Genomic DNA, 26939 nt, shown 5'->3' with positions numbered 1-26939 from the left:
CAGGAGCTCAGAGTTAATGGGTTGAAAATAAAAATTAAAGATGGGTCAGAATACTGCTTATCAAACCATTTTTTTGTGGGGCTGTCTTTAAAGCCTTGGTACAGTCTATGAGACAACTCCAGCTTCCTTGGGAGGTTTGACTGCTGAGGAAACATGCTACAGTGTAAATCAGCTGCCTCCTTGTTTTCAGAATGTTTGTTTTAGCTACAAGAAAGTTTACACAGCTGGTGGCACATTATTTTCTAGGAAATTAAATTGCAGTATCTTAATCTTGTTTCCGTTTTTGCTGTTCCAGATTAGTTATATTGCCTTTTTCATGACACTTTATGAATGCTTTAAAACTCTTAAAATTTTCCACGTTACAAAGAAGTTTATATTTTAAAATGGGAAAAACAACATTGTCTGTTGTGCAGGGTAAGACATATCTGCTCACATCTGATATTGTTAGCATATTGCTGGTAAGAATATATAATGAGTTTAGCTGTGATGCTTAAAGCAACATCTCTGCTCTAATTTGGGAGCAGAGATGGTATGAACTCATTCAGTAGAGCAGTGTTAATCCAAAGAGGTTTTAATTTCTTGATTTTGCTTTGTCTTTTGAAAGTATGTTATATGGAGAAAAATCTCCATGTCTCCTTGGCTAAACTGTCTAGGTTTTACTAAGTGTACCAGTGGTTTGGGGAGAAATTTCTCCTGCCAAGGATGTTTGTTCTGTGTGACTGTGCTGACTCAGCATCCCCTGCAAAATTGCAGAAGTGTCCTAGTTTTAGCAAGAAAGTTATTGAAAAACTGTCTGGCTTCTTATTAGCTTGACCCTCCCAGCTTCCTGGCAGCAGGGCTTAAAGATTCAGCAGCCTGCCTGAAGGGTTGATGGTGGGGGATGGAGGTGGAGGGTTGGAGTTCGGGAGCTCTACCTCTTAGACACTTAGGTTTCTCACCTTCCTTGAATTAATGAAGGAGCCTGTGGCTGACTTGGGCTCCCTTGTTTCCCACTCAGTCCAGTCTGTGTCCTCTTAGAGGTCGGAGGCCTCATTCCCCAGATGCCTCCAGTACCAGAACTGCTTCTTGCAGCTGTGGAAGTTGTTCCTTAGCAAGAGAATCCAGGACTTTCCATTCCTTCTACTTAAATATGAGGGGTTTCCACTCCAGATGAAACTTTTAAATAACAGGTTTTTCTGGATGCCTGCATCTTTCTGGCTCAAGTATCTCGTATTTTTAAGAGTGCTGCCTATATCTCTCTTTTGAAAACTGGGCCAGACTTAGAGCAGCTCAGAGCATAACAGTAGAAGCTTGTGGACAGAAACTTCATTTCTGCAGCCAGCAGCAGGAGTGCAAAGCAGAGTTTATATTTTTATCTTCAGCTAGCCTTAGATTTGAGCTGCTTTGGATGGTCAACAGCTTACCTTAGCTTGTTGACTAAAAAGATACATTTGTAGTTTAACTTTGATTGTGGACTGCAGTGAAAAAGTGCATTTTTAAGTTACTGGTGCAGGCTTCCAATGTTAGAGCTGGTGCAGCTGCGTGTCTGCTCCACACATCGTGACATTTCTAGTGCTGGGTTACCAAATGCTAACTGAGCTCTGCTGTCTCTGCACCTCAGGTGCAGAGATGTCCCAGAGACAGTGTGGAAGTCACCCCTGTAGGCAGGGCTGTTGGTGCTTACTGCACCTCTTGCCTTGAAACCTCATGTTTAGAGTTTGCTTTCTCGTGTCCTGTCCATGGAGAAGTTAACCAGAGGGCCATGTGGAAAACTTCTTTGTATGCTACAGATAGTTTCTGCTCCTTTTCATGGAGAAAATAAGAGGGGTGGCAGCAATCACGCTATCAGCTTCAGACTTGACTCAAGTGCCAAACTCAGTTAAAGTTTTCAAAATTAAGGGGAAGCAGCAAACAAAGCCTCTTCTGCAGTGTTGGTTAAGAACAGTGTATCAGGGATCCTGCTGGGGAAGGAAGTGATAAAATTGAACTGGACACTTCCAGCGCATTCTGACAAGCAAACCAAAATGGGTATCAAGTCTTTGAATTAAGAACCATGACCAGTGTATTGTTTCATTCAAGAAATCTTACTCTAACAGGCCCTGTCACTTCCTTAGACCTATGCTTGCTAGACATGGTTACCCAGCTGTTGATCAGCTTGTAATGGAAGACTAGTGGCTATCAGCCTGGACTGACTGCTAAATTAGGCAGATATCTGAGGGCAAGGATGCAAAATGAGAAATGGCCTCTGGGATTAATGCCTAGTTTTCTTTGAAATGCATTTATATTCCCAATAGTAACTCAGTAGATTTCCTCTGGCCTTTCACAGAAAAAGGAGTTAGTTCTTAGCAGCACAGAAAATAGCTGGATTTTTAATGTCATGTTAGTGTGTGTGCCATCTCCAGCAAGTGCTGCTGCTATGTTTCTTCAAGTTTTACATATTTATAGTAATTTATAGTACTGTGGTCTGAGAGAGCCCCCATTTCTTTAAGATCACTGGCTGCAGAGCAAGCTGGAACTAGAGGAGACTTGCTGCCACCTCCCTGCAGCAGACGTGGAGTTAACAGAGACCAGCTTGCCAAAGTCTGAGGAGAAGAGTGAATCTTCAGAACGTCAGTGCTCCTGCACCAGCTTCCTCTCACTGCCTGGTCTGAACAGCTGGCAAGCAAGCGCCTGGCAGTGCTGACAGGCAAAGCTGCTCTGCAGGGTAATCTGAGCAGACGATGACTAACAGATTCTGACCAGAGAATCACAGCAAAATGTAGACTTCCCATGTGTTGGAAATTAAGAAATGCTAGAATAACTTTGAGGAATTTGGTGGGTTTGGGCTGACTGGTTGTACACTCTGTGCATCAAATGGCGTTCAGTGTTGTCCTTCACATGTCTTCAGACTTGCTTGGGAAGCTTGTCCACACCCCCCACTCTCCAGCATCCATATTAGGAAAAGCAAAGTATGAAACAGTGAACTGTATTGCATCTGTCAGTTCATAAGGTCACTGGGAAGACAGCCATATTTTTTTTCTTATCTACTGCCATGCCACATACATCTACAGTACTGTCAAAAGTTTGACTATTTAGTGACCTCTTACTTTCCTAGTGCCTGTTCAGAGGTGCCATGTATTGTCCTCTGCTTCACTGTATTTGTTTTCTGAAGAGGACTATACCTTCCCCTGCTCTGGTGCTTTAAATAATGCACAGAGTAGTATCTAAAAGAAAACTTAACACGCTATGAAATTCTAGAAGGCCTGCCAGATCAACAGGCTAGTTAGCAGTGGGGATAAATAAAACAGGATGCAGGGTGTTTGGTTTATCTGTCACCATGCAGTATCCTCAGGAACTTAAAATATCCTTTGGGGCCAAATCAGCTCGTCCCCTAATTCACAACTACTAAGTACCACAGATGATCTGTGAGTCATCTTTTGGCCCTGGAATCTCTTTTGCATCTTTCTTCTTCTGTTCTCTCAGTAGCTTGGTAAGAGCTTAGGCCATTTCTTGATAGTGAGTCAGTGCACAAGCCACTCAGCCTAATCCACATCCACAGTAAACCCAGTTTGTGCTTCAATCTACAGGATGTGATTGTACTGCTGCGTTTCTTCAGTGTGATTTTTTAATAAATATTAAAACTTATACAAAGGAGTAAACTGCAGGCATGGTCTAAGTAGGAGGACACATGCTTGCAGGCAGGGGTTGGAAGTCAGAGTGCTCCGTTCAAAACACTGGATCTGCCATTTGTTTGCACTGTTACAGCTGGCAGGGCAGCCTCTGAGGCATTGTCTCCTATAAAGTGCATGTAATATTTTAACACTAAGAAAGAGGGCCAAGAGTATCAAAACATTAAAACTGAGAAAGTCTGTAAGTAGCAGATCATTTTCAGGACTTTTAAGACACAACCTCTATATGAGTAATTTCCCAGTGGTTGTTGCATTTATAACTGCTTCTTCCCCCTCCCCACTGGATTCCCCAAAGCCTAATGACTGGGTGCTTCTGCAAATACTTTTCCTATAGTGAGGACTTACATTATCTCTGTCTCCAGCTGTTTTTTTGCTTAAACTTGAAGGATCTGAATTATCTGTGAGATATCTAAAGTTTATTAAGTTTGTTTAAAAGCAGTTCCTAGTGAGGAACTCTGGAGATGTCTTTCCTAAGCTGATGTGCCCTGTTCTTCTCTTTCCTAGTATATTATCCATGTGGCTTCCTTCACTGATTTTTTCGTAACCATTTGCTTTACCAGTATATTTTTTTAGTTTCTCATTTAGCACCCTAGTCATGCTTAGCCAAGAGATATCATTGAGGCTAGGTAGTGTTTCAGTCTATGAAAACTTTATACAGCTATAAATAAAGGTAAGAGGCAATAAATAGAACAGTGGGATATGAGTACTATTGGGTTTGGCCCTATACCTTTCTTTGCAGGGCTGTGGAGCACAATGGGATGTTTTTTAATCTGAAAATTCTCATTGTATCTGTATCTCCACCTGCTGGTGGAAGAGTTGGTTGTGTGGACTGAGGCACATGGAGAAAACTGGATTTCAAATTTGTAAAGGTGCCAACACCTTCACAGTGTGGAATTTAGGTGCAAAAGCTTACTTAGATACCACAAGCAATCAGTTGGTATAATGTTGCCAACTCTTGCCGTTGAGTATTAGTACTTTTTTCCTCTTCAGTCTCAAACAGGATTTAAGTGAGAGCAGAAGAATATCTGCTTTAGTTTAGTGTTTTGGTTTGGTGGGTTGTTTTTTTTAAAAAGGGGGAAAAAAAAGTGACTGCTTCTCCAGAGGCTCCAAAACAGACAAGAAAAAATATTTAAATTACAGGGTTTGGGTTTCTTATTTTAATCTATTTCTCATGCCAGTTTTGTGATTTTTGTGTCCTGCTGCATTCTCAAGTACATGCCTAGGGGCAGTGATACTTTTTGTAGATGCCACTTGATAAATACATATCAGTCTTTCACTGAGTCTATTTAATTTTCAGGTTTTCTGGAAAAGTGTTTGTATATATATACACACACAGACACATATTTATAATTTGTATTATACCCAGCATGCAGAGTTTTTAATCTTACTTGTGAAGTGTCTCCTAACAGTCTAGCAAGCAGGAAAGGCAAATAAGGACAATGAGAAGGGTGCATGTGCAAACAAGGTGCTTAATCAGAATGTAGCGTATAGAGTGGAAGTTGTACCCTGTTTTCTGCCAGGTGATATGCTTGCCTGGGAAAGAATATTTTAGCACTTGCTTCCTAGAATACAATCCCATTTCCTCTATGGTATTATCCTGTGTCGTGGTTTACTTGCATTTGAGGAGATAGGCGTGAATTCTTTGTGGCTGTTATCAATGACTGCTTTCTCTAGCTCCCTCAGTCTGTAAATTTAAAGAAACAGCACTGTCTAGATTTAGTAACTATCAAGCATTTTATTCAGTAGCCAGCTAGAAGTTTTGACTTTTACACATTGAAATGGTCATTACCTCTTAGTTGCACTGAAAGGAGTCTGCTGGTTGTCATCCCCCTCCTTGGTATCCCTAGATATTGCTTCCACCAGCTGCTTCTACATAGCTTCCTGGCATTGCTGACTTCTAAAAAGCCATTAATACAGGGAATGTTGATGTGTTGCCAAGTCTCCTTTGAACTGGTTTCAAGAAGAGTATGTGTTCTGCTTCCGTGAAAATGGTGCAGTACCTCTCTGGATGTCAGTCTTCTGGTCTGGAGAGGATAATCACTTGGTTGCGGTTTACCAGGTTTGTAAGTGAAAATTGATAAAGTTGATAAAATTGCTTCCTTAATACTGAAGCTAAAAAAGAAGGTGTTCTATTATTTAAAAATCAACAAAACCTGAATGGGGAAAAAAATAAGTTTTTCTATGCATTCAGCTGTTCTGAGTGCATGACAAGTCTGTTGTCTACTTAGGAGGAAGGGAGAGCACTTTTGGCTTTTGTAATAGAGTGATACTGCCCGTGGAACTAGAGACATCCTTTCTGAGACTTGTGGCAAGCCAGTCAGCCCACAAATCCTTTTTTTTTTTTCCAAAATGAAAAACCTGAAGTGTGTTTCTCATAATCTTGCACGTTTAGCTTAATATATTTCTGTAGTGTTTTACTGATTACATATATTCTTAATTTCTACATGACATTTTTCAAATTATATCCCTGTGGATTAACATATCTTTGCTTCTTTGGGTTTATTTAACTAGTCAAAGATTAAGCCCAATCCTTGATTTTTCAATGGATTTGCTAGATGGACAAAAGCTCTTTGTTTCAGGATGCTGAGGACAGCGTGCGTTTCCGACAGAGCAGGTGAAAGTCCATCTCCTGTTGTCTTATAATAAGATAAAAGAAATAAACTCCATGTGTACTTATGAAAGGTGGTCAGTGGTCTCCAAGAACCGTAGAAGCTACCACTCCTGTGACACTAGCTAAAAATCTAAATTTGAGACAAGCTGGATGCCAAGTAAGTTGCTGTTAGTGTTTAATGCAAGTCTCAGTTCCATTCTTGGAAAAAATGGTCTTTGCCACAGGATCTGCGACTTTACCCTTATCAACAGCTTCAGAGGGGCCAGAGGCAGACAAATTTGTTTACATCCCAGGGCAGCTTGCTTCTCTGTACCTGACCTGTGTACAGATTTCCAGGCTAGTGCATGGGAAAGGTCCATCCATTTGACATCTTCAGAAACCTGAAGAGGGTCTGTCAGGTAATATGTGTTGTTGGTGCTATCTGTTGTGCACAGCCCCATGTAGGGATGGATGTCTTAGATGCTACCTTCTCCTTCACTACCTGTTGATGAGAAAGTCTTTGGGGCTTTCAGATTAACCTTTCGCTCTCCATGTTTCCTAAAAGCGCTCTGCAGTGAATTCCTGCTTAGGGAACCCCTGATACTTAGCTTGTGAAATGAGACATTTCATCTAACCAGAGGGGCAGAGCTCTGTTCAGAGCAGATCATGGTGTGCAGAAGAGGGAGTCCATGGAGAAGTGGTCTGACACTTATGGCTGATGCTGAAGCACAGAGGCAAGCAGGTAATGTGATGCTTGCTCTGTTGGTGTGAGCTGGACATAGTGCTTCTGCAGGACTGAAAGTCAGCAGCATGTTTTGTGATCAAAGAGGAGGCATCAGCCACCCACATGCTGATTCTCTTGGGTCCTGTAATTAAATCTCTGCAATTGTGTTGGCTACTCAGTTACTGAAGAACAGTTTTTAATATTGAGGGAGATAGCTCTTCTTTGATATTGCCAAAAAGTGCTGTGTGTAGGGAGAATAAATGCTTTTTCCTTGCCTTTTTTGGCTTAGAAGAGCAATCAGAAGCAGATATGACAGGTATTAAGCAGAATGTATTGGAGTTAACTAAATTACCCTACTGAATTAATACACATTGGTGTAATTGAGCTGTGGCTCTTTGAACTGTTACACTTAGGCATGTTTCCAAAAATGCTAGAAGTTTTAAGTGTTCAGTAGTGAAATGACTATTCTCTTCAGAATTTTTAACTGGGAGCACAAACCATTTTGCTTTTCAATTACTTCATGCTTCATAGACTCAGTTTTTTGTCTGCAGAAGGATGATTGGCCAGTTGAGTTCAGCCTTCTGACCCTTCTAGAACTGAGGGGTGAGCCAGTTGTGCTTTGTCTAATGCATCAATTTATCACAAGCAAGTGCAAGAATTTATTTGAATATAAAAATAAATTCCTTATTAGATTTTCTGTGACCTAGTGAAACAGTACTAAGGAAAAAATATTCCAAGAAGATTAAAATTCCTAATACTTTAGAAAATTATATTTTCTTGGTGACACCATTTCTTAGGAAGTTTAAAACATAGCTGCTATTTTAGTTGAAGATTCAAAGCTTGCACACTTCTGATTTCCTCTTAAATACTTCATTTTTTGTTTTCCATAATAGACTCGATTTAATGTAATATTATTCTTCATATCTACTTAAGCTCAGAAAGCATGAGGTTTTGTATTTCAGAAACAAAGAAAAGCATTCCAGTAGCCGGGGGAAAATTGATTAGAGTTTAGTAATCTCTCTGGCTTGCTGAAGGGTTGGCACTCTAGTCGGGGTTTGCTGTCGAGTCCTCTCCTGTAAAAGTTGCTTGCCTTAGTTTTCATTAAACCCCTTTCATTGCTGTGGCTGAATGGCTGTATTTGTGGGTTGTGTTCAGATGAGTTTTGGTGATTTTTAAATTTTTTTTATTTTTTTTTTATGTTACAAAATCAATAATTAAGGGATGGAGCAGCCAGTCAGGTTGTAGTCTCTGGTCTATAGTGAATTGGAAGGTGGGGAGAGTTTAGTTTTCCAATACACAGTTCTTAATTTTTCTTTCAATAACTTACTTTCTTTGACTAAGCAACACAATTTAATTCCCAAGTGAAAGGCTTCAGAAATGTTTTCATCCAGGGTGGATTAAACCAGCGTCCCTCACAAATATCATGATTTCACTAATTCAACATTTTTCAGTAGAAAATGGTTCCATCAAAAATTTATACCAGACCTAGTAGCTAGAAACACAAACACTGCCAGACTCAGCTTTTTTTGTAGTAGCTTCACAAGCATTTAAATACAATTAGTCTTGCTCCTATTTATTTTCTTTTGAATTACGAACTGACTTAATGAAAAATTTAATTATTTAGGTGTTGATGCCAGAGCTTTCAAGGAAATAACACACAAATTCAGGCATAAAGGTTTGTAACTCCCACCACAGACAAGATGAGGAAATGAATTTGGCATTTACCAATGTTGGGAGTTGGATTGTAGTACTGTTTCAAAGCAGATAGAAGTTGTGGAGGTTATTTGACCATGTATGCATGTTTTTCAGCAGACTTAGCTTTAAGCTATATTGTAAAAGTGTTTGGGACTGAAGTGAATTAAAGCAAGATAAAGCAAGTCAGGACTAAAGGATTGACTGTCCATATGTGTTGGTCTTACCTATGTATTTTCTAGCTAATTTTACTGATTAGTGTTTGGAGAGTTCTTTTTAAAGAATGAGAGATTTTTAATTTACTGTAATGTGGATTAGTTTCTGTATAACAAAATGCAAGTAGTGTCAGCTAAAGCAGTGGAGATTCAGGATATTAGTTCATTTCTAAAAACCAAGTATCAAGAGGAAATGCACTTTTGTGCATTTCAGAAAAGCAGTCTCTTAATTGCATCAAACATTGAGCAACTACCTGACAGCTCTTTAAGCTTTAGTTTAATGGCCTGTATAATAGGAAACATTAAATTTGCTTTAGTATTTATTCCACTAGTGTTTCCAAACAGAGGTCGTAGTTCTGTCAACACTTCTTGGATGTTTAAAGTATAACATATGAAGAGTCCCATATGTCTGTCACAGGGACATAACAGAACAGTGATTCAAGAAGTCAGGAGTCCTAGGCTAGAAAAGAATTCTTTCCCAATTAAGTTAAAAGTAATGCTACATACACCTGTGTATGGAGATCAAGGTGGATTGAGGACTGTTAATGTTTTCCTGTGGAAAAAAAAAAGTGAACTACAAAAACCTCCCCCACCACTACAGGGTCTCTGCTCCAGCATCATATAATCCTTAAATAATTTTAATAGTTTCTGCAGTGCAACATCAGCATTGGGAATTTGTCGACTGAGAAGGGAAGAGATGGAAAGGGGAGCTTTTTAATAGGGTATTTTCTGCATTAGAGTGGGTTGTGAATACTGATGCCACCTGACAGAAGAACTTGTTTCAATAAGTGGAGAGGGATTTTATGTTATGGACATAAGTACTGCATCACTAACAGATGAGTAGTACTGCTAGAATACAGCCTGGGGTATTTCAGACAGGAGGGAACAGCAGAGATTTCTTGGATTCAGAAATTAGAAGTACTAAAGGTAGAAGTAATGTTCATTTGATTGTCTTGCCTCTGATGCAACTGCTAGATGTCTTCCTGTCATTCCATAACAAGTGATAAGAAAATCAAGGTGACCACTGTTATATTCATTCCTACAGGGTTTTTTTGTGTTGAAATAATTTTCCAGGAGATGATAAATGTGGCAGTTCACACAGTTTTAGGCTGAGAATCTCAAATTACCCCATTGCCCCCCTTCCCTCCCTCCCTCCCTCTTAAGAGGGTTCTGCAACCTTTGGCAGAGTATCAAAAATTGATGGAAGCTTTAAAAAATGTCAGTACCTTTGGGGTTACCAGTGCCAGTATCCAGGAAAGCTGGAAGTGACACAAACACCACTGTTTCTCTGCAGCATTTGTGTAGCTTACTCTGAAGGACAAACCACTGTTGGCTGCTGCTCTGTATCATGACATTAGTTCTTTTCCTTCTGTCTTTCAGAGTTCAGTGTATTGTCTGTACTCTGCTACTTATTCCTGCCCATTTTCACCCTGCCTTCTGCCTTAGTATCCTGCTACCTCACACCTACCAGTTCTGTTCAATCCATCATTTTACTTCCCTTACCTACACAAGCCTTTCAAATAAGCAGCTAAATTGATAATTTTAGCAGTTCTTCTCTCTCTAGTAATTCCTCGTACCGCCTCTTAATCAATCCTCGATGCATTCCTCTCTGTATTTATTGCTTTGTATCTTCTAGTGTTTGTATTGCTTATCTGACATTATTATAACAAGGTAAGGGCTTTGCTTTCTTGCTTTCTATAAGTACCCAGCATGCTCAAACATTCAATATCGGGTCTTGCATTAAAGTGTGTAAGCTCAACCTGTAGCAATGTAGACACTAAGAACCTTACAAAGACTTAAGGGGATAAATGATGGAAACCTCTGTATTTAGTATGGTGTTAGTTTTGTTTATGTATCTATATCATGCCTATTGTGCTGGAATGAAGTTTTAAAGGGTGTGTGTTTATTATATGATGTATCAGAGTAATTATTGGAAACAGTTACATTTTCGCTGGAAACTTTGACAACTCTTTCCTGGCCCTAAGTGAATTTTTATATTCTTTGTATTGTTCACCATAGTCTGTGATAGGTGGATGTAAATCATATTTAGAGTAGGTGAAGTTTGGGGGAATTTTTTTTTCCCCTTCTCATATTGAAGAATGTTACTCAGATTTTTATTACTGTTTTCTTTCTGGTGTAATTTGAAGGAAGCCAGCAGAGGAGAAGTTAACCTTTGTCTCTCTGTGTCCTTGCAGGCTTTGCCATCTAGAGATGCCTCCTTTCCATATAAAACTCAGTTACCATGTGTGGTGCCAGCCTCTGCTTTCAGCAGTAGTGAATACAGCACAGAATCTAAAATACTAGATTATGTGCAAGAGCTGGACTCTTCCTTCCATCCAGTCTTATCATTCCCTTCAGGTAAGTAACTCAGTGGAGAATGGTTGTGCTTGTGAGAGCTGTAGAGTTTATGTACTAACTTTCCTTTTCAGTGATTTTTAGAACTCTTACAGAAAGCCTAATACTGGTAAAATACAAGTGTAGAATAAATGAAAATCTTAAATTCTTCCTGACATTTAAAAAGTACACCTTCTGGATTTCCCATACCAGTAATGTGATTACAGCCAAGAAAAAGATCAGGGGAACCAGTTTGGTTTAGGTGTTTTTTGCATGTTTCATGGTGTGTCTAATTCAGTTCACATTAGTCCTCTAGATGATGCTTTCGCCAGGACACTGCCTTACCTTGTTGTATTGTTATTATGAGCAACTTTCAGTTCAGGCCCTGTGGACTAGGCCCAGAAAGCTTTATGTAGTTTTTCTAATTGTTTTTGTGATAGCCAGCCTTTTTGGTGATCTTTGAAATTTATGTTTTCTGTCATCTGATTCTTGAATCTTTTTGAACAGACATGCAGATGTTGTTTTTTCTAACTCGTATTAGCCCTGAAACTAGTGCAGGTGCAACTTGACAGCACCTTGTGCTTCAAAATAGCATATGTAGTGCTGCTACCAGCAGGAGAGAGTGGATACCAGCGGATACTATTGGATTTTGGTTGTTGTTTATTATTTTAGGAAAAAACTATTGCCAAATGGGTCCTGATCAATACAGGAATTTTGCTGTTCTGACTGCTTCTTTGCCATAAAGTAATCCTGAACATGGGGCCCATGGTCCTCCTTGAGGCTTTGATCAAACCCACTGTCTGCCTAGAATGATAGTGTATGTACTCCAGCCTGGTAATAGGAAGTCAAGGATTAAATTAAGTGTTGGGTTTGGAGAACTCATCACTGACCAGTAGAGAAGACCCAAGTGTGGACATGGAATCATAATTTGCAAGCAATGTAGTAATACAGCACAGTGGGGCTGGCTCACTAGTGTAAAGGCTTCTGGAAGTGTACGTGTCCTTAAAATTCTGAGTCTTGCTTGCGAAGTTTCTATATAACCAAGGGTCTTGACCAAAAGTGTGTCAGTGGTTTCTGCATCCCTTGAGCATAAAAGCTCGTCTTTAAACTTGCATCCTGATAACTGGAAAATTGTCGTTTGCATCTCAGAAGTTTGAGCTTCTGCTATTTCTGCATCTAACCTGCCAATAAAGTGGAGCAAACATTCCTACTCTTTTAATTGTGATACAGGAGCACACAATAAAAAGATGTTGGAGACACCCAGGTGCTTCCCCAGAAAAAAACATAACAACAACAAAACAGGACAAGTGTGTTTATTTTTTTCGCTAAATGTTGTGACAAATAAACCCTTCAGACCTGCTTTATGTTTGAGTCAAGTAGAATAGCAAACAAAGCAAAAACCTTGGGGGGAAACAACCTTTTACAGGTCACATTAGTCTTGTGACAAAATGCCCAGTTAAATGCTTATCAAATTTGAATAAATTATTCCTTTGAGTTAGGAGAATATGTTGGAAGTTTCTGTCCAGGCAAGTCCTGAAGGTACATGAGACTAAGGTTGTATGTAAATAAAAACAGTTTCATGCCCACCCTTTGCCCTGCCCTTAAACCTCTTGTCATTCTGATCATAGTGGTAATCAAGCCTGGTTCTTAAGTCGACGTATTTGTTTCTACTTAATTTCTCTTCTTTCTTGTAATGTTTCCAGAAAGGCTTTTCAGACAGAAACCTGTTTTTATTCAGCCTTCCTGCCTTACAACAGTGGGTAAATTCCTTAGTACTTGAAACGTTTTGCGGACTAATTCTTGGTTAGAACTCCCTTGGGAAATGAATTACATTGCCCTGCTGTAGGCTTTCCAGAGAGAGAGAAAGAAGGAATGTAACTTGAATTACCTCTAGGCTCCCAGCAGTAACAATTTCCAAAAGCATTAATTGCCTGTACCCAAATGGCTGAACTGAAGGCTTTTTAGGCTACAGGAGATGTTCACTGTATGCTCACTACTGTGTAGGGTTTTGTGCAGGAGTTAGTAAGAGGAGAAGACCCCAGTTTTACTCTCACCTGTTACCCTCCAGGGCTTGTTTTCATTAATAACAGTTCTGGAGTGACTGCAGGTAGGGACATAGTTTATGTCAGAGTCAGACAACCTTGCTTTCTTACTTTGACTTTGATCACCAAAAAAAAAGTGTTGTTAATCTGCAAAGTGTGTGTGCCTCCACTGGGATTTGTTCAGGAGCATTCCTTAGATTTGAGTCCTGCCTTGATCTGAGCTGTCATGTCAGCCCTTAGAGGGTCTTAATGCCAGAGAGCCTGGAAGCACTTAAGCACACTGCCTTGGGCAGCATGTATGGCAGTGCAGATTCACAGCCAAAAATGGATTTGTTTTTACCATGGCATAACTCTCACTTCCCTTTAATAGAAAGATAGGTACCTTGAGATCTTCATCCAGGCAATTACTAGAGATAATCTTGTGTACTGCTTAGATAAGAAAGACTGCAGTTCTTTGCCTGCAGTGGAGGATAGCACCGATGAAATAATGATCTCGCTGAGAATTACCTCCCCTCAAATGTTCTTAGTTATTCATGCAAAAGCCTTTTTTTTTTTTTAAATGTCCGGCGGCTCATTTTCTAGGGTAGTGTAATAGAGCTTCCCTTTGGCTCTCACCACTTTCAGAACATGTTTCCTTTTATTTTCTTCAGCCTGACCCTGTGAAGACACTGCTGCAACAGAAGCAAGCAGTCAGTCCTTGCCAGTGCATGAGTTTAAGGTCTCAAGGCAGCGGTATTGCTCACAGATTATATTGCATAGTGTTGTCTCATTGCTTCCCAGACCTTTAGAGATGGTGCAGAATTCATTGGCTCATAGGTTGCCATCTTTCTGATATAGATTCCATTCCCTTTGAATTTCTTTTTTTTTTATTTTCTTTATTTTATTAGATATTCCTCTTCACATATACTTTGAAACATTATTAAGGAATGATGACATCAAGGGAGAACCTGTTGATATCTCATCTTTGGGAATGGAATTTAAAGTATCTCCAGACAATGGTAAGTAAAGCAAAGTATTTCAGTATTTGCAAGATCATTTTTCATTCATTTGCCAGTACTTTCTGTCCTGAAGAGGTTCAATTTATAAACTTACCACACAACAGGTTATCAGAGAAGCTAACCACCTGATGCGGAAGAGTGGAAGAGGAATCTCCTCCCAGACCACAGTGTTAGGTTCTCCTTTGTTGCACTGAAATGATCTCATCAGAGCTGTAGGAGGGCAGTAATACAAGTGGGGGGAGTTTGGACCATGGGTTCTTTGCAGACACAGGTGCCTGACAGCAGTACTAGTTACTATTTGGATTCCTATCAGAAATCTGTGGGGTTTTTTCCCCATTATAAATAGTTCAGCAGCTTAGATTGCCTGTAAATTGCAGCAAAAGAAAATAGGTTTCCAGCTCAATAAATGCTGTTTCTGTTGTAGACTATAATCAACATAACCTTTCTGCCAAACAATGGAGCAGTGGCTGTTTATCTAATTCCAAATCCCACTCAGTGTCAGGAACATCTGACCAGCTGTTGGAAGGAAGAAAGAAAAGACACCTAAGTGAGACAGCAGTAGGTAAGAGAAAAATGGTATTAAGATAGCATTACGTCTTTAAAAACATGTACTGCGTAAATTAGTTTAGTATCACTGAGCTTTGATAATTAATTTTGAGTTATCTCCAAACATGACAAAGTATGAAACATTACAGGAGTGAAGAAATGGACTTAGGACCATGAAAATAATGTACCTTTGGAAATCATAGGAATCTTTCACTTTCCTCTGGAGTATGTATTAGGAAATGAGATGAGCTTCTGTATTTTACTTTTGGAATGCTCTTGAAGGAAACTGCTCAGCAGTCCAGCTGTGTTTTTCTAATACTGGGTGTCATTCTTTCTGTATGAAGGAGTGTTTTTTTTAAGTAGTAGCCAGTGAAACAGACTGAATTGCGAAGTTATCTGTCAAATCATGTGCCCAGCCAAACATTTACTATTCCTGGCATCTCCAGTCAGCTGTGTTTCATTTGTTGTGTGCTGTCAGTTGTGGTTCTGGTTTCCTTCCAGACTGTTAAGAGGACTTGTGGATAACCAGTGCTTATAATTAGTGTTTTTACTTTTGTTATCTTTCTCTTTTAAGCCATTGAGTCTCTTGTTCAGCACTAGGTAAATTAATAGAAAGTGCCCAGAATGTTCTAAAGAATAATGTCATAATTTAGGGACAAAAAAGTTGGCATACCAGTGTAAAGATAAATAGCATCTTCTCCAGGTGATCAGAATGTAAACTTAACAGATTATGTTAGAGATTAATTTATCTGAACTTCTGGAAAACTTTTGGCAAAATTCCTCACAGGACAGTTGGAGAAAATAAATCACTTGAGTAAGAGGACAAACTACATTAGTTTAAAATTTCCCTAAGAAAGAAATAAAAGATATAAATGAACAGTTAACATTGTGCAAAAATAAACTTCTGTTGCATATCCAAGTAAAACTGCTAGTGTAGTCTTGCAATAGAAGTAGAGACATGGGAATTAAAGCAGAGATTTAAGAAAAAAAATATCATATATTAAAAATAAACAAAGTGATACCAAACCCCAAACCCAAACCAAAAAATCCTATTGATTTGCAAGTTACAGGAGAAAGTAAAGCATGGTTTTGGACAGACTGAAAACTTGTCTCTGATTTAGATGAAGGGGTTTTTTTCTCTGCATCATTCCCCCTATGCATCACAGCCTTCCCCATAGCTGTAGAGCCTTCTTTTTCACTCTGTGCCTGTCTCTGTGGGGGTGCTGTGCCCTGTCCCCCCTTGCCATCAGTGATGCTTTTTTCCATGCCGCCTACTCCCCTAACCAGTCACTGGTCCCCAAAAGGCAGATGCTGAGACAGTGTTTCTTGCAACCACGTTGTTTCCAACGTGTTCTGTCGTGCACACTGAGATAAACAATTGGAGTTACTTGGGAGCACTAGTAAGAGCGAGAACTTCTTGCTATAAATCTTTTGGTGTTACAGTTAGTGTTCTGCTAATAGTACTTCTTTGAGTTAATGGGAAGAAAGCAAGCCATCTTTTGTCTTGAGGATCATAGTTTCCTAGTGCCAGAAAACTGCTGTGTGGTGTATTTGGGAGTAGCAGAAGCTCTAGCTTATTAGTGCTATGGGTGTAGTACTACATATTTATTCCTAATTTGGGCTCTGTCTAGGAGAAATTATCCATGGGGAAGGTCATCCTGATGAACAAGGCCAAAAATAAAAGCTGTGTGCCAGGGAGTTGCAGAGCTGCCTGGAAGATGAGAGTTCATGTCCTTGACCCAGCCTGTGCAATACAGTCTTTAGGATCAGTCTTACTCTTTTTCCATGTTGGAATACACTAAGTCTTTTATTAGTTGGCATATTGAATCTGAGTCCTTTTTTCTTACTGGAAATTGAGGTACAAAGAAAGCAGAACACAGGTGGTTAAGTTCTGAATGCCCCCAAGTGCTGCATGCACTGGCACTGAACAAGAGAAAACAAGAATTATGCTTTGTCTGGAGCAGTGGACCACTACTAGAAGAAGCTACATGTGGAAATCTAGGAACTGATTTCATTTGTTACCCGTGCTGCCAGTTTTGTTTTGTCATTTATCAAGGAGGAAACAGTGAGGGCTGAGTGAACTGGTACGTTAGTGAGCAGTAGCCCAGCTCAGGAAAGGCTGCTGGGGAACTTGAGGAGTGTTCCTCTAAGCCTGATTGTGTGTGCTCTGTGTGTAATTCTATGGCAGCTTCCAAAAAAAGAAGCAGGATTTGCCCATATGAGGCTGGTTCCATGAGAAGTAATCCTTCATAGAAGGAGAGGGATAACTGTCGTGGAACAGCAATGACAGGATGAGTAACAAGTGTTTATTTAGATGGCTTTTTTTAGTTTTCATTAAATTGTAAGTGGTTAGCTGTGGGCTTCTAGAAATGACTTTGCTATTACTGTATGGAAAAATATCTTTAGTATAATAGACAACAGCTGGTGTGCATTTTTATTCTTCTTCTTTTTTGTGACAGGTGAACGCAATGCTAGGCTTGAGACATTCTCCTTTCAACATGCAGAACCAGAATCCCAGAGCAGTTTTGCTGCTGTGACCAATGTCAGTGCCATGTCTAGGCCCAGTCACAGCACTTCATCACAGGTAAACCAAAAAATGTATCAGTCTTAACAAATATCTACAGAGAGTTGTGCAAGTTAATAATTCAAAACCACACGCCTTTTACATCTAATTTAGTGTTAAATTACAATACAGAGCATTTTTACAGTTAATTAAGTGGATTACATTAAGTAATTTATTCCAGATTGAGTATGTGGTGTTCCTAAAACAGATACTTGCTTGTAAAATAATTTTGCAGATCATATAACTGGAGTGTAAGTTTAGTTTATTGGCATTGGGCCTTTCTTCTTTTTTTTTCCAAATTTCATTAAATATACTGTGATTTATGTTCCAGATTTTTCACAAGGGCTCTTATGACGCTTTTTTGCTTGTTGCAGCTACATAAAGTGGCCTCACAGTGCAAATAAAGTCACAGAATTTAACTCTCAGCTTCACTATTTAAAACCTTTTGTGCAGAACTACAGTCAGTCTCTGGTATATAAACCTGCTGAAGAGCAGCACAGCTCTGGTTCACTGAAGTTCCTGCAGAAACACACTTTGTTTTATTGGAATTTATTGAGAATTTCATAATATTGAGATTTCGGTCTCACAGTTCTGCTAAACCTAGTGATATGCTGGTGCTCTGCAAGTTGTCATGTTTCAATCTGGTGACAACTCCTGGAGAGCTGAGTTTAAATCTTGTGTCTCCCATGTAGCTTTTGGCAACGCACACTCCTCCTTTTCTCCCTTGTTTGGAGGAGACCATAATCAAATATGCTTTTTAGAATAGGTGCTTCCATTAACTTTCAGCTAAAAGTTGAGATCTTGTAATATGGAATGTGTTGTGATTTAAAACTAAGCCTTCTCCTGCAATCTGGGAAATTCAGGTTTTGAAGTAGGTTGTAAACATGTAGGTTCCAGGCACTACTGTGCAGAGAACACCACCAGGAATCCTTCTATGGTCACAGCAAAGAAACTCAGTTTCTGTCTTTTGCACATATTTCAGAAAACCACTTTCCACGTAGGCTGTTCTTCACTGCCAAGTGTAGCTTTATTCTTAATTGTATCCCTTTGAAGAACCACTTGTGTTATGGGTTAGCAGACAGTTTATAGAAGGTTGTCCTCATAGACTGAACATTATGAAGAAGGCAGCATTAACTTCCAAGTTCTCATAAGCAGCCAGAATTAACTGTGTCTGAAATCAAGGAAGGGAACCTCCCACTGATTTCAGTAAGAGTTATGCCAGCAAGAAGCAAGTCCCAGAGGTGAGAGAGTTTTAAGATTTGTTGAGATTCCATTGAGGGAGGAAGTCAAAAGTCATTACACCACTAGAAAATCTGTTCAAGTGACAGACTTTCTCCTCACGCAGCTCTAATGTTTCTCAGCTAATATGTAGGTCTTATGATTTGAGCTGATTGATTTCATCTGTATGTATTATGTCATCCAGCATAACTCCAGGAGGAGGTTGAGAAGTGAGAGCTCCTATGATATAGACAACATTGTTATTCCCATGTCACTGGTGGCACCGTCGAAGCTGGAGAAATTGCAGTACAAAGAAATCCTTACCCCAAGGTTTGTTCATAACCTACTTTGTTGCAAAGAAGATACCAAAATGAACATGAGAGTGTTAACTAGGAATACTGTTAACATGTCATTAGATAATTTTATAATACTAAGATTATCTTTCCATGTGTTCAGTTTAATCTGTTTTTTCTATGCACTTCAGGTTGTGTGACTGGAGTGGTGGGAAGACTGGGCAGTGGATAGCACAGGGGAAATAGTCTGATAGACACAGGGAGGTGGCAGATGCACAAACTGGCTAAAAAAAATAAGTGGATTTATATAATCTTAATTGTAATGATATTCGTGGCTTTAAATGTGCCAGAAGGCTGACGTGCTCTGAATGGTTCTTCAGAAGTTGCTGTTCTTTTTTGTGTGTTACAGCTAAGGAGAAAATAGTCAATTATTTTCGATGAACTAATCAGAAATGGCTTTAGCACATATTTTTTAAATTTACTCACTCTTGACACAGCAGAATAAGCTTAATTTTTTTCCATACAGCGTAAACCTATAATCCATGATTGTCTTTTTTTTTTTTTTTTTTTTTTTTTTTTTTTTTTTTTTTTTTTTTTAAGAAAGAGGACATCTTTAAATTGCTAAAACAGATGAATTGATCTCCTGTGCTGTAATTCAGTGGCTTACTAGTAAATTGCCTGAAATGGCTAAATGCAGTTGTCCCATGTTTTAAATCTGTAATTATACTGTTAAGCCTACTGGGTAGCTTAAAGGCTGTGTTGGGAAAATGAAAGGTTAAATGTTGGGTTCTGTTATCAGCACCTTATATGAAGGAAATTCTGAAGCACAAGCAGTGTTGAAGGAGGAGTAGCTAAGAATATAGTGTTGAAACAGAAAAGCAATCTCTACTGCTGAAATAATTTATGTAAATTAATTTGACTTTTCTTGTCTCATTTCTAGCTGGAGAGTTATTGAACTTCAACCTTTAGAAGGATCTCATACAGATGAAGAAGAGGTAGGCTGTATTTTAATTAAACCACTAGTTTTTTATTAAACTAGATATATTATATCATTGGGCTAATCGGTGTGTGCTTTCTGAAGTCAACAAGACTTCATGCAAATCCAAGTAAGTTTTACATTTCAAAAAGAACTTTCTTCAGTATCAGATAGTGATGTATTAGATGTGTCTTATCCCAGCCTACTTGACCCTCTGGTGGATTACAGACATGTGAGGATCTCCACAGATAATCATTGCTCTCTTGTTCGTTTGGCTCTTCTATCTCTTGCTGTTGGCACACTCAGCGCTTCCACAGGGTCCCCTTGCTCAGTCCTCTGCCTCCCCTGCTCCTGGGTCTCCCAGCACCACGCTCTCTTCACAGCTACCTGAGCTACAACATCTGTCCCTTTTTCTCATCCTCTGATGGCCAATTCCCATGGTGTGTTCTTCAGGAGGTAAACTGGCATTTTGCCTGTGGGCCGAACAGGTTTCTTCCGTTTTCTTCTCAGGGTTCATTTTCCTGCAACCCTCCTGTTGGGAGCAAACTTTTCTTTTTTCTGCTTTGTCAGGAACAACATAAGCTTCAGCAATTCCTGCTTGCCTGTTGAGCTAAGCTCGCGCATCATGTGCTACTCTTGTTTCCTCCAGACATAAGAACCTACTGTTTTCAGACATAATTCTCTCAGGGAATGTCTGTGGACTTTGCAGGTTGGGGTCCCCTTCTCCCCTTATCAGGGGTTTGAGGCATGTCCTAACCCCAGTGCAAACGTAGCAGCAGGTCTGGTCTCAAATCTGGAATCCCCTCCTTCTGATCTTTATGTGGCTCCTTTTCCAGAAGCCTGTCAGTCTTGCTGTCCTTTTGACAGATCTAATCTCCCTCCAATCTCTGCTGTAGGGCCACTTGTTGTAACTGCAGAACTTGTTTGTACCTTCAGCCACAATATCTGTTCTTGAGCTCCTTTTTCAGAGAAGCTCTAGAACCAAGGTTTAGGTGTCTTAGTAGTAGAAAAAAAGATGGCATTTGTGTAGCAGTACAGAAGGTTATGCAAACCTGGTCTAGTGGGAGGTATCTGTGACCAAGATACCAGGTCCCTAGCTGGTGCAGTTGCACTCATTTGGCACCGTACTCTTGGGTCAGAAGAAAGAAAAATTGATTCTGTCCCTGCCTTTCTCATGCACTTGGGAAGTACTTGTGAAACCTGGTGATCTGATTCGTGTCACCTCCACCACCGCCTTTTGGTCTGGCACAGTCTCTGCTAGCAGGAAATATGCCTGATCTTCTTTTGTAGTGAGAAGGTCAAATTATATATGCAGAAGAAGCCTCCTGCAAGGATATTTAATTAAACCATTTGCAGAATAAGGTAGCAAGGGCACTCTTCAGGCTGTTATCTGTGGGGGGAAAAGGTTTTCAATAGTGATTTGCCTTCAGGGCTTCAAGGGACTTGCTTGGAAGACTCTGGATTTCTTGTTTTGATTTCAGATCCCACGCAGATGACTTGTCTTACATACTTTTAGCCTATTTTGCTGAAGGGACTTCAAGGTGTCTCTCTGTGAAGCTCATGGAATAATTGCTCCTTTAGTAGCCCTCCCAGTACATTTGTATTTGGCATGACTAGTTGATCCTGTATGATTCATCCTTTGGCCAGGAAATAACTTGAGTTAACAATAAAGCGGCTTTGCCTCCTGCTGTGGTCCACTGCTTTCTGTATTGTCTGTCAGCTGCTGGGTGGAATGAGAGAAGAGAGATGGCAGACAAGAGAAAAATGCTAAAGATCTCGTTTGTCTTAATCATCCTTTGCCAATTTTTCCCCTTTCTATTGGGATCGTGTTAATTGGTTTGGGTGTTTTTCAGAGTGCTCAGAAAATGTGGTTGTCTGGTCATAATTCTTCCAGTTCCTTGCTTTAGGTTTTAGGCTGAGTTAGATTTGTTACTGAGCAGTCTTGAAATAAGACATGAGAAAACAGCATTACCTTTTTGTTTTTTCTGCACTCACACTCTGACACTCGTGAAATTGCCCCTTGTACTGAAATCAAGGCAAGCTTCAGTAGATCATTCGTGAAGGACAAGAAAGGGCAAAATGTACTTTTTGGTTTTATATAAAGTAAACTTTTTCTTTGCTTTCCACAGCATAACTTCCTGTGGTGGTACTGCATAATAGTTCCTTTTCTGTGTGGCTAAATTTAAAACTTCTGGCGTTGTCTGTGTGTCAACCAGCAGTTAGGGATTTCTTCCACTTAATATCTTTTTGGGGTTTTTATATTTTTTTTTTCTATCTTTTTTCCTTCTCCATATAAAGGCTCTCGTTCCCCAACATGACAGTTTTAAGACTTAGCCTGACAGGGTACTGGGCCATCTCATCTAAACTGTGTTCCTGCCTAGAAAAGTTGGACCAGGTGATCCTTGAGATCCCTTCCAGCCTGGCATTGTGATTCTGTGAACCTGTATCCGTGCAATAGACTTGCACCTAAAGGTTCCACCAGTTAAAAAAAAGACAGTGGGGTGTCCAATTTGTCATGTCATGAGAGACACAAGGACAGGAACTCGGTGCTTTCTGAAAATCAGACCCATTTAGTCTGCCTTTATTTGATTACAAAAAGCTTGGCTTTTTTGAGTGTGTATTGTTTGTTTCTGGAAATTTTGCCTTACAAGGACAAACACAAGAGTTGGGCAGTGCAAAACTTAATCTATTATCTGTGTCTCCTCTATTACTTGCTCTAAAAATACGTAGTCTTTTGAAACAGAGCATTTGAATTTCCTGGTTTGCATGTATGAATTTGCAGTCTGTTATTGCTTTAAGGCATGGGAGGGTGTGGCATGGGTTTTCCTGTCTTATTTTGGTTTTATTTTGTTTTGTTCATGTTAAGTTTTTTGGCAAGTCAGGGCTGTAAACTAATGCTCAAGTTGACTTTGTTGTTTTTCTAGTAATGACAAATACTTTGGAATGATTCTGTGCATAATTAGTTTTGCATAAGTGTTTTCATGGCTTATGACTCAGTGTTTCCTGTGAAGCCAAAGACTGAAACACAGACTTTGTTGTTTTGAGAACCTTTCAGAAATATTCCTGGTGCTATTCAACATTAATGCACAGTGTCTTGTAGCTAAATAGATGTGATGGGAGGATCCAGATCTTAGTTTGCTTTAAGTCTTTTTCTTTGTGTGAAATCGACACGCCTCACGAACAGACCTTCCTAGTAGTCAGTTCTCTCAGCATCACTGCCAGATCCATCCACTGAGGAATGACAGTTCTTTCCAAACTAACCTTAGTAGAGATAAAAAAAGTAGATCAAATTTCTCCAGTTACAGCAACTGGAGAAAATCTATGTATAGTTACAGTTAAGCTATAACTGGAGTTATAGCACCTAACATTGGTGGAGGAAATACATATAAAGCATATCAAAGCTGGAGAGGGGCAGCAGCTCTACTGATCCAAGTAAAGACCTTTTACTCTGATATAATGTCATTTTATACATAGAACAATTTTTAAACAAGAAAATGTATTACTTGTTAGTCTTCAATGGAATAGGGTAAACCCAATTTTAAATAACCAAGTAGTTAAATCTGCTGTCATCAGCAATGGAAAAGGAACAGTAAGACTTATTTCTGTATTTTTCAATACTCTTCACTTGGAGAGGAATGTGGACTTTGATTTTTGAAAGGAAACTTCTTAAAAATGAAGTTTCTTCCCAGCATGAAAAGTTCTGGCAATTTGCTAAGAAAAGTATTTTCAAAGTCTTAAGTTTTTCTTTCAAAATTATCTTTTGTTTCCACTTCAAAAGAAAGCTGAGCACACTGAAGAATACTGAATTTTCCCTGAGGGAATAGCACTTTTGTAGTTCATAAAATTCTCATTTTCACGCTATACATCATTGACCTTGGAAAGGCAGAATCTGAGCTGAGGTGCAGCCCTGTACTGATGCCATCCCAGTGGCAGAGCTGGAGATTTTCAGGGAGAGGAGAAAACCATTAGGTTGGCTTGCATGAAAGGAAATCAGCAGCTAACAAAGTGGTTTGTGTTTAACATCAATAAATAAAAGCAGTGAGGACCTTTCAAAAAGTGGTCATGAGATGGGCAATCAAAGCAGGGCTGTTGGTCTGAAGATTCCTGTGTAGTGCTGGGCTGAGGAGGAACCAGGCAGCTACAGGTTTAGCAAGCAGGTCCTGTGGCTGTTTCAGGTAGCACTGAAGCCTTTGGGATCATAAAATCACAGAATGGTTTGGGTCGGAAGGCAATTTTAAAGATCATCTGGTTCCAACCCCCCTGCATGGGCAGGGACACCTCCCACTAGACCAGGTTGCTCCAAGCCCCATCCAGCCTGCCCTTGAACACTTCCAGGGGTGGGGCAGCCACAGCTTCTCTAGGCAACGCATTCCAGTGTCTCACCAGACCTCCTCTGGGCTTACTCCAACAGCTCCATGTCCTTTTTGTGTTGGGGGCTCCAGAACTGGACACATTTCTCCCGGTGGGGTCTCAAAATAGCAGAGAGGCAGAATCACCTCCCTTGACCTGCTGGCCACTCTTCTTTTGTTGAAGCCCAGGACACAGTTGTCTTTCTGGGCCATATTTCTTTTTTGTGACCTGTGACACAGTTCTTGTCCAGGATAGATCTGGCAGTGCAGCTTCACAGCTTCCATGAGCAGGAATAGTTCTTTACCAGAATTTGTCTGCTTTTGATTTGGAAGTGGCTGGCATAAAATCCATGGCTGCAGCATGTATATGCTTTTGCCAATCTTAGTTTTTTAGGTGAAGTTTGACGAGTTTGAATGGTTTGGAGCACTTTGAAATAACTGAGCTGTGCTGGAGGGGTTGGGCCAAGAGCTCACCCCACCATCAGGGCAGTGATGGGCAAGGGCAGCCAAGTTAAAAGGACTCCCATTAGGGCCCTTGTAAGTTGTACTGGGGTCATGCAAATGATTTGCTAAGAAACAGCCTCTTCAAAGCAGAAGCCATTTTCTGCTTGGTTTCGTAGCAGAAATGCAGCACCTCAGGTTTGCTGAGTTCCTCTCAATGTGGAGCTATGGAAGTCCTTGGTGATCTCAGACCTATTTCTTTGTGCTTAAAGTACATCTGGCTCATTCTGCTGCCTCCCAACCTCCTCCTAAAGCAGTCTCTGGAAACACTTGGATCTTTTGCTTGTCTTTATTATGTGCTTTTAATAATGCCTTGATTTGCAAATGAATACTTGTCCTCCTAATTTTCTGCCTCTCACCACAGACAAAATGTGTTAGTTGCATGGGGGGGTTATAATTTCTGTATCCATTCAGATCAGTGGCAGACATGTAAAGAAATCTAATGAAAGCGACAGCATCATAGGATACTAGAGCTCTAGCAGGAGTGTAAGGTGAATGTGTGTATTTTGATGTGCTTTTGTGCTGCAAGCATGCATTGTGCTGCCTCCTCTTGTTTGGTGAACAGACCTTTGCAGAATTATATGTAATATTGTTTCTAGTGGTGTCCATAATTACAAGAGCAGCTCTCCCTGTGTTTTGTTACAGATAGAAGATCTGTCAGATGAAGCTTTTTCCTTACGTCATACCAAGTATGAAGAAAGGGAGAGAGCAAGGTGGTCGCTGTGGGAGCAGAGCCGCTGGCCCAGAAGGAACAGCAGGCAGGTGTCTTGACTTTGATCAGAGCATTTCTGTTGAGCCACTGGTGTTGTTTGTTGATGCAGCACTTTCAGAAATGCTGTCACAGAGAAGTTTAAAAAGGAGAGCATTTTTAATTAATTAACTTGTAGGGGACAGTACAGCTATGTTCGGTTTTGTGGCTGGAAAGGGAAGGCTGTTCTGAAGCACGGATACTTCCAGAGATTTGGATTGTTAGTGACCTGGAATTAGTGAGTAAAAATCTTAATCCCATCCTGAACACATAGCTCTGCCAGTTTGTGCCACTCCCAGTCGTTAAGATTTTAGCCACCAAGTGTAACATGAGCCCTTCTTCACTCACCTGACTTAGATGAAAGTCCACTGCATTCAGAGACCTGTCACTGAAAGGCCTTTGGCTGTGAGGGGAACCTTACACTTAAAAAAGTCATTGTGTGAAATGAGGTTAATTCTTGCAGGCTTGCTGTCTGAAGCAAAACTAATCAGAATCAAATATAATTTCTAAAAGTCTTGCAGAAGTTATTGCATCACATGTCATAAAGCTGCATTTGCAGTTTTGCTCAGGGAAAAATTTTCATAAATTGCTTCAGAATCTGCCAGGACAAAAATAATCCTGTAAATGGGATAACTTCTTGTTATTTATCATATGCTTGTGTCTACTCTTGGGTCAATGTGAACTGTGATACTGAACAAATATACAAAGATGGCTTTCTTTAATGCAGGGTCAAATTAGAACTAACCATATTAAGGAATTTTATTTTAAGTGACAAAGTTATTTATGTACCCTTAATTTTGAAACCATGAACTCTTGGGTAAAATCTCAGCCCTATTTGAATTCAGAAGTAAAAGTGCTGGTAGCAGGAGCATGGTCAGATTTCCACCTCCCATTTAAGTGCCAGTATTTTATATTTAGTTCAAATATGCAATTAATGGCGAGGTCAACATTTTTTTTAATTTTAATAAATAATTTTGACCACTTTGGAGATGAGAGGAGGAAACCCAAGGACCTGCTATTTCTTCTTGAGTTACATTGGCACATTCTGCTGCCAGTGCAGTTTGGACTCCACAGGCTTCTGCCAATGATGCCATGTTTTCCCAAGTGGGAACAGCCCATGGCTCCCTGACTTCTTTTGTCCAGAATTACAGTTCTAGTGAGCATGTGGAGCAAGGTGCAGGAGTGGAACCAGCTAGCAGCAGTTCTCCAGCCAGAGTGTGCCTGTTACAGCCCTATTTCATCTGGTTAGCTCCTCCACATAGCACACTTTGCTTTGGTTTGTGCCAATGAAGTTGTCAAGAACCATGTGTGTTGTGTGGAGAAAGCAAACTCAGTGAATAAGAAAACATGAACTCTTCCTGGTGATGTGAAAGGACAGGGAGTATCTCTAAAGACTATCATCTCTTCTCCTGCACTAGATCTTACAGCAAAAATGCCGACGGAAGACACAGCCAAGATGCAGTGCAGAAAGACCCCCATGGCCCCTCCTGTGCCTCGCTGCAC

At 40.0% G+C, this 26939-nt stretch overlaps 1 protein-coding gene across 1 annotated transcript in view; it reads left to right on the top strand.

Annotated features, from left to right (window-relative positions):
- Positions 1–26939, top strand: part of KANSL1L (KAT8 regulatory NSL complex subunit 1-like) — a 59276-nt gene that overhangs the window by 30869 nt on the left and 1468 nt on the right. The window contains exons 6-13 of the mRNA XM_009996795.1: positions 11064–11226; positions 14132–14242; positions 14667–14804; positions 17248–17372; positions 18775–18899; positions 19803–19857; positions 25334–25446; positions 26855–26909. Of these exons, the coding sequence (XP_009995097.1) occupies positions 11064–11226; positions 14132–14242; positions 14667–14804; positions 17248–17372; positions 18775–18899; positions 19803–19857; positions 25334–25446; positions 26855–26909 (885 nt within the window). The remainder of the gene's footprint in view (positions 1–11063; positions 11227–14131; positions 14243–14666; positions 14805–17247; positions 17373–18774; positions 18900–19802; positions 19858–25333; positions 25447–26854; positions 26910–26939) is intronic.

The sequence above is a fragment of the Chaetura pelagica genome, unplaced genomic scaffold (assembly GCF_000747805.2).
Source record: "Chaetura pelagica isolate M959 unplaced genomic scaffold, ChaPel_1.0 scaffold300, whole genome shotgun sequence".
NCBI classification, from domain to species: Eukaryota; Metazoa; Chordata; class Aves; order Apodiformes; family Apodidae; genus Chaetura; species Chaetura pelagica.
The sequence above is the reverse complement of the archived record's forward strand: the minus strand, read 5'-3'. Positions and strand labels throughout refer to the sequence as shown.